General features: G+C 40.9%; 1 protein-coding gene across 2 annotated transcripts in view; it reads right to left on the bottom strand.

Moving 5' to 3' along the window:
• IFT122 (intraflagellar transport 122) overlaps positions 1-13,770 on the bottom strand; it is a 32,700-nt gene that overhangs the window by 467 nt on the left and 18,463 nt on the right. For both annotated transcript variants that reach the window (XM_068408475.1, XM_068408474.1), the window contains exons 18-28: positions 11,578-11,744; positions 10,536-10,707; positions 9,343-9,445; positions 7,677-7,817; positions 6,556-6,653; positions 5,507-5,607; positions 4,176-4,341; positions 3,096-3,207; positions 2,524-2,652; positions 1,597-1,676; positions 682-846 (exon numbers count right to left, since the gene is read on the bottom strand). In XM_068408475.1, coding sequence (XP_068264576.1) covers positions 682-846; positions 1,597-1,676; positions 2,524-2,652; positions 3,096-3,207; positions 4,176-4,341; positions 5,507-5,607; positions 6,556-6,653; positions 7,677-7,817; positions 9,343-9,445; positions 10,536-10,707; positions 11,578-11,744 — 1,434 coding nt within the window. The remainder of the gene's footprint in view (positions 1-681; positions 847-1,596; positions 1,677-2,523; positions 2,653-3,095; positions 3,208-4,175; positions 4,342-5,506; positions 5,608-6,555; positions 6,654-7,676; positions 7,818-9,342; positions 9,446-10,535; positions 10,708-11,577; positions 11,745-13,770) is intronic.

Below are 13,770 nucleotides of genomic sequence, written 5' to 3'. Positions count from 1 at the left end.
ACAGATTGAGGACAAGTTAGCCTGTGACTAGCTCAAAGAAAATGCAAACTGAGCTCAAAGGCTTCTCCACGGCACAGACATCCCAAAGCTACCATTCCAAGAGGACTGGCCCTCTTACTTTCAATTGCTTGAGAGAGCTACAACCTGGAAAACAGCAGTAAGCATTCTGCAGACCACTGACGATGTTGCTGAAGAGGCACAAACCTATTAATTACTTTTGCAGAAGGAAGGACAAAAATTAGACAGTTTCTGTGCAAACAAACGTGACCGAACTCCAGTATTTCAAAAAGCCCTTCCTGAGAGGGGAAGGAGAGGGAACTAACCACAAGCCAGCTTAGTAACTGACTGATTTTCCCTGCTAGACCATGCTGAAAGTCAGAGAGACAGAGCAAAAATAAATAAACACAGATCAGCATTTTGTTGTTCAGCCAAGGTTTGCTCGAGAGGCTCCGACTTGCTGTCAGTGCAAGTTCTCAAATTCAGCTACCTCAAAGTCTTCAGGAGGCAGCATTCCTCTGGGCATGACACAGCTTATTGTTTGGTTTTCATTGGCTTCTCTGTCTCTACATCATTCAGGAATTTGTTGAATAAAGTATGTTTCAATCACTTGAATTGTTTCAGCCACAGGGTTCTCAGTAGGATTTTTGGGGGTTTTATTAAACGTCTCCATGAAAACATTACCTGAAAACACGATGGACACATGGTAATGGAGGCATCTGGTAGCAGGGAACGGTAGTACTGCCACCGCAGCGGCTTTGGCCAGCGTTTGATCAGGACGTCCCTCCGGCTCATTGACTGGAGAACAGCACGATTCACAATCACTGGAACGAATTCTGAGCCTCCTTGCTGCAGGACAGCAGGTTGAGAAAGAATTACTGTTACCAACTGCAAAGCCCTTCGAGGATTAATAAGATCTTGCAAGAAGCAAAGTAAAATTCAATAGAAAAAGGTAATATAGGATTGGCCTGAGTCCCACCAAACTCACTGTCAGTTTTAACAGCACCTTCAGTGACAGCAGCATCCAGCCACATCTCTAACTTGGTTTCAGTGAGCTTCCATTATTCATTTTAACACAATTCCTTCTAAATAACACCCACTCCCACAGTCTCAAAACCTCACAGTAACGACTCTTTTATAGGTATACTGCGAGGGCACAGAAATACCCTGGGGGACAGCCCCATTGTATCATTTTATGATGATAAAACCAACTTCCAGGAATGTTTGCTTTAAGGTCCTTGTTGTTTTGTGGGGGATTTTTGTTGGTGGGGTTTTTTTGTTTGGGTTTTTTGTTTTGTTTTGTTTTGTGGGTTTTTTTTGTGTGGGTGTTTGTTTTTTTGGTTTTTTTTTTGTTTTTTGTTGTTGTTGTTGTTTTTTTTGTTGCTGTTGTTTTTTTTTAAAAAAAGAGAGGAGTTAACTGGTAAATCCCTTTCCCTCTCAAGTTCCATCCCTCTCTTCCAGCCCTTTGTATCTCTCTTGTGGTAGACTTTGTAACACATTCACACCAGAAGAGAGGCATGGACTATAAGTTAAAATTTCCTATCCATTTCTGTTGGTGGCGAGAAAGAAACAACTGGAAGATACAGGCAAGGCTCTTACCTCAAAGCTCAGTTTTGCTGTAAAGGGATCGTCATCTTCAGTAATATCTGTATTGTCATCAAGCCTCAAACTCTGTGCATCTAGATGCAGTTCTTAAGGAAGAAAGCGTTCCTATAAAATAGCTGTCCTTACAGTAGCACTCACAGAATAAATACAAAAGCATACCAGCAGGACTGGTCTCCTTGCTGCTGCAGAGGGTCAGAGTATTCTCAAACTGCCTAGATTATTACAGAAAGGACTAGAGAAGGGCCTGTGGTGATTCACAGCAACTGGGGAAATTTATCATTGCAGCTGCTGTAGAATGGCAACACTGACCACACCGAGCATGACATCAGCTCTGCCTTCTTTCCCTCTCTGCCCCCTTCTGACAGATGACAAAAAGCAAATGAAGTAACCAACTTAAATTACATTTTGAGCAGCTTTAGTCAGAGGTTGTGTTTTCTTGTGCATTGCTCTGCACCTAATGTTATATGGCCCCTACAGCAACTGGGAGCCCCGCATGCCAAGGCATTACGAAACAGATTCCAACAGGAATGGTCATGGAGAAAGTCCATGCTGGTTGCCCTTGGCTAGAAGGCAGCCTCTAAAGCAAGCTGTTACTGGAAATGAATAACACACTTCAAATTCTCCCTATTCTTTACAGAAAGCAGTTAAAACAGGTAAAGCATGGCGGTCCATTGTTAAAAACAAATATTTTACATGATTAGAAACAAATTTTCCTGATTAAAACGCTTTACGAAAATACTAGGTTTAATTAAAACATCACTTTGGTTGTTACACTAACTTGAAAAGGAAACACAGTGCAACTGTACTCACACCAGTCACATGACAAAAAGAAAATTTCAAACCTAAGGGGGAAAAAAATTAAAATTGTTGCTTTTTTCCTCTAAGAAAAGGGCTGGAAACCAATTTTAATCAAAAGGATACGGTCACTCATCATCTCTTGCCATTTATTCTCTCTTTTATTCAATCTTGGAGCTTCAAGATCAATGAGAGCTACAGCTTCTTCATCTGTGATGCCATCTTCCAAATAGAACTCAACCAGATGCAGTACTTCTGAAGGGGGGTGAAAAGCAAGGAGCATTTGACCTGCAAGAACTCAGAAAATGCCTCCTAGAAGACACTGCGCCCCTTAAGAAATGAACACCCTCTGGCTTCTGTGATGGTGCTGTTCTGCCCATATGTTCTTGGGAAGCAAGTTAAGTAAGATAAAATTGGAACAAACAAAACCCCCTCAGCTTCTCAAAGGATTGCACCTCTGCTAAGGGAATGCTGTACCTGTTCAGTGTCTCATAACAAAGCAATGCTTTACTGCTGCTGCTCTCTTGCAATGAAATCCAACTATCCCTGGGCCAACAGGGATAGTCAAATCTAAAAACATTAGAAGGAAAGATTTGTTTGTCCAAATAACATTGCAGAGAGAACAAAGTAATAACCAACCGTGTTTGGTTAACACTCATCTCTTGAAAAACACACCCACATATGATACTCCAACGCACCGTAGGAGGAAGCAGAGAAGACGAAAGGTTGTCTGCAGTTAATGCAGACGTTCCCCAAGTTATTTAGCAAAGGGTTGTTGGTAGAGCACCGGTAACACAAGGGCACAAGCTCCTGCAAAGACACATACAGAGCACGGTAATTGTAAACAGATCAGCACATCCTGAACTCTTTGTTTTCAGTTAAATACGGGCTCCTTAGGTTTACACCACTGACATTACACCAGCGCTAATCTGGAGAAATACTGCTGTGAAATCAGACCCTTTAACATCTGAAAATGCTTTCCCTTTTTAATAAACCAGCAAGTTTTCACATTAAAAATAGCTGTCTTCACCATTCTAAGAATTACATTTTCACCTTGCCTTCACAGCAACAGGAGCAGAATTCTGCATCAAATACACAGCGACAAAAGAAGTCAAAGAGAAGGTTACCGAAGGAAAGTTTTTTGCTTTAAGGTTTGGTCAAATTTAAGTTCTCCAATTCACTCATCTCTCTTCAAGAGCACAGTTATTTTAGGCAGTTCTTAAGACTGTGTTTCCATTATTTCAGGTGGCCAGGTGCATATTCACTTGCACAATGCAATTTATTTTTAGTGAGTACTCCATGAGACATGGCTTTATAGAACACCGCAGAAAGTCAGACTTCAGTTAAAGAAGAAAAGGTGTTAAGATAAGACTTAAGGAAGGGAGGTCATGCAAGGGATAGGGGGAGGAGGGAAGGAGTGCTAGGAGTGGGACAAATGAAAGTGACCTCCAGCTGGAGAGGGAGATAGAGACTGTGGAGTAATTGCACATGGACTGGAGAGAAAAAGGCTGGAAAGAATTAATAGGCAGAGAGGAAGGTAGATGCAAGACAGGAGAGGGAGGATGGAAGCTGCCCATAAAGAAAGGACTGATTTTAATTTGTTCTCAGGAGCAAAAGGAAGTCTGACCTGAACAATAAAAGGACTGTGCTTCCAGCAGAAATATAATTATATCACAGAGCTATGCATAATATATTTCAGATATTTTGTGCACAGAGCAACTCTGATTCTTGGATTAGGCCACATATTAATGATCAACACGAAACACATTACAACTTACTTCACTGTCATGGAATGGCTTGGATCGGATCGTCAGGCTGCCCAGCTCAATTGATTTCTGGAACCTGGCTGGGATCTGCAGCCCCTGTAACTTGTCATAGGCATGACGAGCCAGTTTATATGCCCCGAGAGCTTTACTCTGTTTTGCCAGGGCAAATAATGTATTGCTATAATTTAATTAAGGAATAAAATACAGATGGCATTTAGGAAAAACAGCAATACTCTTTCTAATCAGAGAAGTTGTGCAATGAAGCATATCCAACACCAGTACTTTAAACAGGCTTTAACAAGAGAAATCTATTTACATAACTCCATTTAAAAACAAATGTGAGAGGACTATCAAAATGTCTGTGGGCAATGAGAGCAAGGGAAGGAACTGACCCGACATAATCATTGCTTTGGTTAAATATTCTGACTCCATTTACAAAATCTCAGTACTTTTAGGGTGAATGGATTTTCCCCTAGCCAAAAAAAAAAAAAAAGTCTTACAACACCAACACCAGTGACCCACTGCCACCAAGTAAATACACTTGATCTTACTGGAAATAAAGCACATGCTCTGTGTCACTGACCAAGGGCTGTTCTTCCCTTCCATCAGTGCAGAACAGTAACTGCTGTTTAGAAAGCCACTGATCACAAGGCAGTTGTGAAAGACTTTATGAAAGATTATACATTTATAAGTGAGGAAATTATGAAAAGGAAGGCTAATGTCCCATCCAAAGCCATACATGAAGTGAAAACAAGAAAATCAGGCCTCTCTGTGGCATCCAGTGACCCTTCTTGTTACCTTTTACACACAGGTGCATTTCCACAGGGTTCACACAGAGCAGTTATGAAGTACTCTCCAAAGACGCATGAGAAAGCTGTGCAAATGTGAGCCTGACAGACACTACACAGCTATAGCAGCCTCATGTGAAGCAAAAGCTCCTGGTTTTCCCCCCCTCCTGTCTCAGCTCAGTCTCGCTGCAACAACACTGTCAAGATTCAGAGCCAACATGCTGTTGCAGTGACTGGTACCCTCGAACTCGCTTCTCTGACAAAGGTGATACACCAGACTGGGTGGGTGGTTTTGAGAATCACGTTAGTTGATTTGTACAGCTCTCCAAAACCATTAAAAAACCCCCCCACCAAACGCAGTGCAGTTAAACACACAATGGTTTGAAGATGCTGATTATTTCCTTGGGGACAAAAGTCAGTTTCCATTAACTATAACCAACAGCTGAAACTGAAGATACCCTACAGGAGATCTCTGCATTGTGGAACAACATCAATTATTCCTTTCATGTATCTCACAAGATACAGTACAAAATCTAGACGTTATCAGAAGGATACACTTTTGAGATCCCCAAAGGAGTCTCCTTTGTTAAGCTGTGAAGCAGAAACCTGGAAATATTGAAGAGGGTTTCAGGCAAGTGGAAACTGAAAGGCTCCTCCTGCAGTATTAAAAACACAGACACATATTTCTAAGCTGGAAAACCAACAACTCGTATCACTAACCATCACAGCACCGGGCACCTCAAGTGCTGCGTTTCTTTCATACAGCTGCAAAACGAAGAGGTGCTGACAGAATACAGCAAGTGGATCCTGCACGTCTTTATCACCAAAGCTCATGCCTGCTACACGCAGAAAAAGAGAGAAAGAGATCCATGTGGCTAAAACAGAATCTTTAACAGACTATTTGAAAATGAGGGCAGACTGGCCAGCAATAATGTGGGGTCTCCACCACTGTAAGGTCTGAAGTAGTCTGACCAGCAAAGACCTCCATAGCACAGTCTTCTCTTGGGCAAGGGCACAAACCAAGGGCTCTCAAATGTTCTACAAAAGATATTTTCATCAACAGTGGCAGCAACATTTCTATAATTGCTGGAAGTAGCAGGAGCTCCTCACTCATGACTGCTTATCATCTTGGAGTAGTTTACACACACCACTACTGATACACGCACCGCACCGTGGTAATCCCTAAGATAGGGTGCTGCCTTCTGCTCAATCTTGTTTTCCCCGAGATTAAAGGAAAAGCCGATCACAGCCTGTGTAGGACCAGAGGCTCAGGTCACTGTGGAACCAAACCGATGTAACTGGCACAAAAGGGCTGGGGGTGGGAAGTCAAGTCATCGTCACATCTCCTGCTCACACCGAGACAAGCACAGATGTGCTAAAACTGCACTGCAGTTTTTAGAAACTAAGACAACAGAAGTTATTGTACAGTACAGCAGAAGGCTGTATAATAAAATAAAGAAATAAAGTTACTGTACAGTATCACTAAACTACACTCAATATTTAATTGCCTGAAAAGTCATTAATTATTCCTAGTTACTTCTGGACTCCCTAAAGAAAAACGCTCAGGAAGGATAAATACACAACTTCTAAAGTGCACATCTTACAGTGTATCTTTGAACAGAGTGATAGACATGGTAAACTTCTGCCAAATGCTGGAAGTGATGAAACTTCTGTAACATTTCAGTCTTCTGTTGTTCATTCTCTGCGGGAGGCAAAGGCATCAGTATAAGTCTCCAAGATGAGTCTATGAGACTCAGCCAGAAGAAAACAGCATATTATGATTTTAGCTCCAGCACTTCCAACAGAGGTATGTACCAGTTCAAGTGTGCCCCACCTACCTGTGCAAATCACACATTACACAGACTTGACATTTTTCTGAGCAAATTTCTGGTCTAAAACAAGCATGGTAAAACTCAAAACAGTTGAGACAATGGTTTTAACATAGCTAGAGGCTATAACTTAGTTAAAGGTAGAAAATAGTAGGTGTGCATCACTGGAAACCTCATCCATAACTTCAGAGTTTACAAATGAGTTTTGAAACATTTGTTTCATAAATACACTACTAAGCCAATTGGAAGAGTTTGCATCTCTCTAAAATACCTGAGGGTAACAGATCAGCAGTATCATGCATCAGCTGAACTAAAAAAAAAGTACTTACAGCACCAGGCAAAAGCCAGTATTATCAATCCTTTGTGTTCATTATTACTAAATTGTACCTATTAACCACTGGCTCCACCTCTCTCCCAGTGAAATACATTCAGAAGACAAGATGATAGCTAAGGAACAATCAGTTTTATCTCTGCTGGCAGAAATAATTTGTAAAGTACCTCTCCAACCTATGTTCAAATACTAGATGTATCTTACACTCCAAGATCATCTTTTATTTACTAGTACTTTAACCCCCCAACCACTTCTCTAGTTAAAGTGTGCTGTGGGAAGGTACACAAAGATACACGGTCCCAGGAGACACGATTTTGATTCTCATGAGATTTTAGAAGGAGGCCTACCCATGCTGATGTTGCTGGTTTGCTTATTTGTTTTAAATAAGCACATGGGAAAACCAGGACTACAAAAATAGCACAAGCCAGAGTTAGGCACAGCATTAAAAACCAAAACCAAAGCCACGCAACAGTGAAGTAGTTGCAGCAATGCCATCACAACACAGCAATCGTTTGTCTACACGCACAAGAAGGTAACAAATACAAACTCCCTTTCAGCTACTTACCTTGGGCTATATCTAAACACTGCATGGAAAGCATCCAGTAATAATAGGCTGCATCATTAAATCGGCTTTCCACCACGGCATTGTGCGTTAGCTGCTCCAGCACTCTCACAGCTTCACCCTGCCTGCCAGCCTTGTGGAACGCTACAGAGGGCCAAAACAAAGAGGATTTTACAGCGCGATTACATCAATTAACTGAAATTAATGTTTTTAAATTAAATGCAGTCTATTCAGCCAGTATCAAATAGCCTATCCAGGGCAGGATAAAAAGGATTATACACTGGTATTTTTCTCCTTGAAAGCAGTGACACTAATGGAACATGAGAAGCATCTGTAGGCATTTTGTGGCTTTCGCACTGTCTCAGCAGCTCTTGAGCTCATAGATTTTGTACAACGCTGGCTGCCCTTTTTTTTTAATATTGAAAAGAACAAAAACGCTATGATGATTAGATCTCTATACAAACAATGGCAATCTCTAAACACTGCAAATCACAACTTCATTCAAAACTACAATAAATTAATGTTTGAAGTTAGTGCTCTGGTTTGTAATGCTGAATATTTTGAAAGAATACACCATTTGCTATATCCTTCTATTATTTATTAACAGCATTTCTTTATTTGATGCTCAGAAGCCAGTACAAAGATCCTGAATTCTCACTTGGTAAACGTGCATTTGGCAAACAAAGTCTTCATAACAGGGTAAATGGGGATGTGGGGGGACCAACCCTCAAAAACCCAGCCCTACAGCGCAACTGCCTCCTGACTTCAGCTGCTCAGATATAACCAAATTCTCACACAGCTACACGACGACCTCTAGCTCACCCAGTGCTGGGGCACAGAGCTTTGTGGAACAAACTGGGAACAATATACCTACACTCACAGAGCTCTGTGTGCAAACCGCCCTAAAGCGGGGTGCTCAAAGGTTTGGTGCCGAGACACACAAACTCCCTCTGTGTGGAGATGGATCATGTCTGGCACGTTCACTAGCTTGGGCCTTACGAGCAAACGCAGTTACACACTTGGATCTGAGCTGGCTCTGGAAACAGCAGATGCAACAGTCACATGGAGCTGCACCTGAGAAAAGTTACTATACTAAAAATGTGCTGCCTCCACATGGAGCTTGCTTCAACGTCTCCTTGTCCCTGGAACAGTTTATGAATTAATTTTGAAGCCTGTCCACATGATGGAAGGCTGACAGTTCTGTTTAAAGGTAATTTTACAAGTCTAACAAAATACACGAAAATTCTTAAAGAAATAGGGAAATTTTACTTGTACAAACCAAACATTACCTAAATATAAGGAAAACACATGCTTTCCACTCAGGTTTATATGGTGTACACAGTATTTTGAATTCTATTGTGATAAAGATATTAATAAACACAGTTCAGATTATATGCCAAATACTGTCGCCACGTGCCACACTCAGATAAACAATGCGATGGAAAATATGGGCCTGTATTTAGATGCCATCATTTTTGACAGATCCATCACATTTTCTTATCAAATAAGGAGACTTCCAGCTACTTTAAGACCAGTATGAAAACACAGATTCTATTTGGTTTTGAATCCCACTGGCAAGAAACTCTCCAGAGCAGAGACTGCATATTCTGTATCGGAAAAGTACAGAGTAAATTTGGAGTGACCAGTGATCTGTCAGTGACATTCTTACCTTTTTGGGCTTCTTCAAATCTATCATTCTCTGCTAGCCACTGAGCATAAGGGACATAGACATCATCTTTGAATTCAGGATGCTTTTCACTCAAAGCAAATGCCTGAGGTAAATAAAAAATTCATTTTTAGAATACTGCACGGTTTAAACAGTTAAAGGGCTTAGAATATTGCACAGAATCAATCCTTTAGCTCTAAGTAAATTCATGATAAAAATACATACATAGAATAGAGAGTGTAATCCATATTTTATCCAGTATGAAACTAATGTATTTTAAAATAAAAAGCAATCAACAACACAAGAGAAGGTAAGCATAGCAACAGTCTGGTCATTGAAACAGGGAAACTTGAAAGTGAACAGGAAATCTAGTAGATTTCACAGCAAGAGACAAAAGATATTTTTATTTTTACTGACTATATCTTCTAAAGAAATTGAAGTAACATTATAAATGCAGTTTAGATTCACTTTCTAAACTTGCTAACTAGTCAATAGAGGACTAAGTCTACAATTTTCCAAAGCACCCATAAAACTGAGGGAGGGGACTGTCAATTGCAGCAGCACTTTGAAAACATTTCCTTAAGAAACTACACCTATCAAAAACTGAAAGTGAAGGAAGGAACAAAATTCATGGTGACCCCAGCTGTGAAGCGGATGGTACTGGCAGACCCACGTTTTTATGGAAGAACCCAGTGAAGTCAGAATTTTACCTAATCAGAAGCATAAATCCAATTACAGAGTGGGGTCCACACTAACACAGCACACGTTCATCAGATCTAAATTGTCTGTACGGTATTCTCACTCATGTGTGTCCAAATTATAAGTAACACAGTTCAAAACAGAATTTCCCATGATATAATTACTATTTATTCTTTCTGATAGACTAGAAGCATCCCACGGATTACCATAGGAAGTGGGCAACTATAACTCAACAGGCAAAAAAGGTGCTCGGAACTGAGACCAAGAAATATTCATCCAGGAAACTTGAAAAAAAACCAACCCACAAACAAAACCACCACCAAACACTGAGCACACAACATTAACTCCAATACACTGAATCACGTTGTACAGAAGCCTCCCTCCCTGTCTCTCCCTTCACTACAGTGGGGGGGGAGCCAGACATTTGCCTCCCCTTCTTGCAACCAGAGACAGTGAGAAGCAGCGGGTTTAAGCACAGAAATCAAGGGCATGCTTACTTCTTCCCAGCGATGAGTCTCCACATGGAGCTGGACCAATGCTTTCAGGTCACCAACCTTCATGTAGGTTTCTGCTGCGTAGCCAGGGTTATCAAGCTTCTTAAAATAGAAGGCACATTTGGACAAAGGCTCACGCTCAGCTTTATCCAGTTTCCGAGCAATTTCAATTAACCTAGACCCAGTAAAAAGAAGCCAGATGTTTCAGGTTCTGCCTTCTTGTTTTGCCTTTTGTCTAATTGTTGTAATAACTTCACCTTTAATCAGTTATTATTTAATAACTATAATAGTAGCACCACGCAACACTGTTTAAACAGTTTTCAGTAAACATTCCAAATTCTCTTTTTTCCTTTTACAAACCCTGTTCCTTCAATCTTTACTCCCATGTGCAATTCCGTGTCTCAGACTCTGCACAGTCATGAAGATGGAGGGAGGGAGCAGTTCCTACATGACCAAGTGACATGGGGGACACATCAACTCTGACATGAACAAAAGGCTCCTGAATAAACATTACCCCCTCAGCAAAACTGAGGCAAGGGAAGGCTGAGTGACCCGTCCAAGGCAACTCCACAAACGACCCGAAGCGTCACCTATTGCAAATGAAGGATAATTTGACCAGTGGCAGGAGTAGCCCCAGAATTTCAAAGGATTCTGTGCTCCAGTTGTCTTCTCTACCCACTAGATGATTATCCTTAACAGCTTAAACAACAGAAATAGGCTACCACATCTAAGCACTGCCTGATGATTACTCTGAAAAGCTTAAGGCATGCATATTTTAGAAGACAGTCTCATATCACAGATGAACCCATTCATTCTCTTTACTGTTGTAATGCATTTGTTTTTGTAACATATTTATGTCCCTACCCTCTAAACATATGTAAATTTAAAAAGATTTTTAATTGTAGATGTGCTTCAAACACTCAATCTGATATAAACAAAGGCACATATCAAACAAGTTTTGTCTTATTTTAAAATTATGCAGAATTCATAATAACTCATTTGAGTTTTCATTATATATTATGTGTGAGATGGAACTAAAACCTACATATCAACCCAGCCATGGTCCCCACTGATTTCTATGGCCTTCATGTGCTCGCCTGCAGAGAGGTACATCTCCACTGCCGCTTTTGGTTCGTTGATATTCTTGGCCCAATCTGCTTGTTTTTTTATTAGCATCTTTGTGTCTTTGGGGTCTCCAGATCCCAGAAAATCCTGAAATAGTGCGATACAAAAGTTTGCGTTACCTTCTGGTCACAAACATTGTTACAGTCCAAATCCTAAAATACAGAAAGGCTTTTTTAATTAATATCTTTATGCCTCCTAGAAAAAGAAATACCGCATACAGAGCAACGTGAACTGATCCAGCCTTCAGCAACTAATCATCAAGGCTCAGTGCTTGGCAGGAAGCAATGGCAAGTCTCCCATTTAGATAGTTTTCTGTTAAAATAAAAAAAGGTGGTAGGTTGTGGGAGGGCCAGGAGAAGGATGATACAGATGCCTCAGAGGTAATAAACGTGCCCCCACTTGATTTCTTGGAAAGCTTGCTCTCTGTTGAGCCTGTTTAAGTGGATACAAATTACGATTTCTGCATGCTTTACAGGAACATGCCTTTCAAAAACAAAACAGTGCTAACCTCAAACACTGCAACAGATAATTCCAAGTTTCCGATTTTCTTTTGCAAGCCAAGAAGGTACAGTTTCATTCTCAAAGATGACCCGGCCCCACCCCACGCTTAGTTAACAATAGTATACCCACTAACCATATGTTAGCATCAGGATGCCCAGCCACAAATCAATTAAAGGCTGAAATTTCATTTTCTGCAAAGACACTTGATAATTATATTGCAATATATCAAAGTTGTTTTATAAGGATGTAATGATGGCTGCTCAAAAGTGAGAGTGACTCTGAACTACTGGTTGGACTTCTGCAAGGAACGCAAACACCAAGGCTGGATGCTGTGATAATGACCGTTTTGGAAATATTTCTGATAGTTTGTTCAGCTTCTTCTGCCAATACCAAAGCCCTGGCACCATATGGTTCACATCTGTTGACATCATGCGCCAGGAAAAAAAAAAAAAGTACTTCAACACCAGAAGATCGATGAAGGGCAATTTTGTCTGTTAACAGAACAGGCTACTACCTGTTAAAACAGCTTATATCAGATGAAAAATCAGAACAGAGGAAAAATGGAAAGGTAAGCAGAGAGGGAAAAATTACCTTATCCTCTGTGTTTCTGGTAAATTCTGATTGAGGTTTAAAAAAAACAAACCAAAACAACAAACAGGCAAAAAACCCCCACAAAAAGCACCCACACCAAATCTGCTCCGCTCCCACAATTCACCAGTTTCCCTGACGCAGCCCGTTGGCAGGTACAGAACTGTACCCCATCTTCAGGTCAGCTCTCAAATAAGCTCCACGTAGGATTTTGCTCTAGGGTTATCTGCTGCAACACAGCCCTGATTCACATGAGTAACTACAGCGATGTCATGATAGTCTATGAACATGAAAAGCTGAAGCAAAAGAATCAAGTTGAACAATACGTTTGACACAACTTGTTTTCCAGCTTAGGTCACCAAAATAAGCCCCAAATCAAAGCTTCTTACAAGATAAAGAGTTTTGTTGTGAGTTCTCAGCCATCTGTGATCCCGTACTGCGATAACAAGCCCCTGACCAGGTACCAAAGGGCTTCCTGACCTCTGCCTCCAGCCCCGACTCTCTAGCCAGAGCTAATCAAAGCCAAGCACAAGCAATCAGATTCCATAAGGGTCCCTTTGTGTAATTCCGGCAGCATTAAAGAAACAACCACAACAAAACCAACACAAAAACACCCCATCCCCCCCCCAGTATCTTTCCTTGGAAAAATAACAGGCAAACAAGGGGGTTTTACACACTCTTCCATGTATTGTGCACTCAAAGCTTCCTTCACATGCTATGAAGTACCTTTAATTTCCTCTGCATGGAGTTACTCTCAAGGACAGGAGACACAAGACCTTTTGCTCTCTGCTAGTTAAATATAGACGTGACTATGGCCAAGAATTAAACGGTTCTTACGAAGACTTATGGGAAAATTTTCATCTATGAATTACTTTTATGTTCAAGAGGAGCCAAAACACTGACGCGAACAAAGACACATCAGCCAAAAATAGTGGAAGTCAGACTGACATCAGCAAAGCCCCAAAGTATTTATATCAAGCTCTTGGAAGAAAAAGATCTCTCTGTAGCACACTTTGTGGAATCT

The sequence above is a fragment of the Nyctibius grandis genome, chromosome 10, assembly GCF_013368605.1.
Source record: "Nyctibius grandis isolate bNycGra1 chromosome 10, bNycGra1.pri, whole genome shotgun sequence".
NCBI lineage: Eukaryota > Metazoa > Chordata > Aves > Nyctibiiformes > Nyctibiidae > Nyctibius > Nyctibius grandis.
This window is presented reverse-complemented; position numbering and strand designations above follow the sequence as displayed.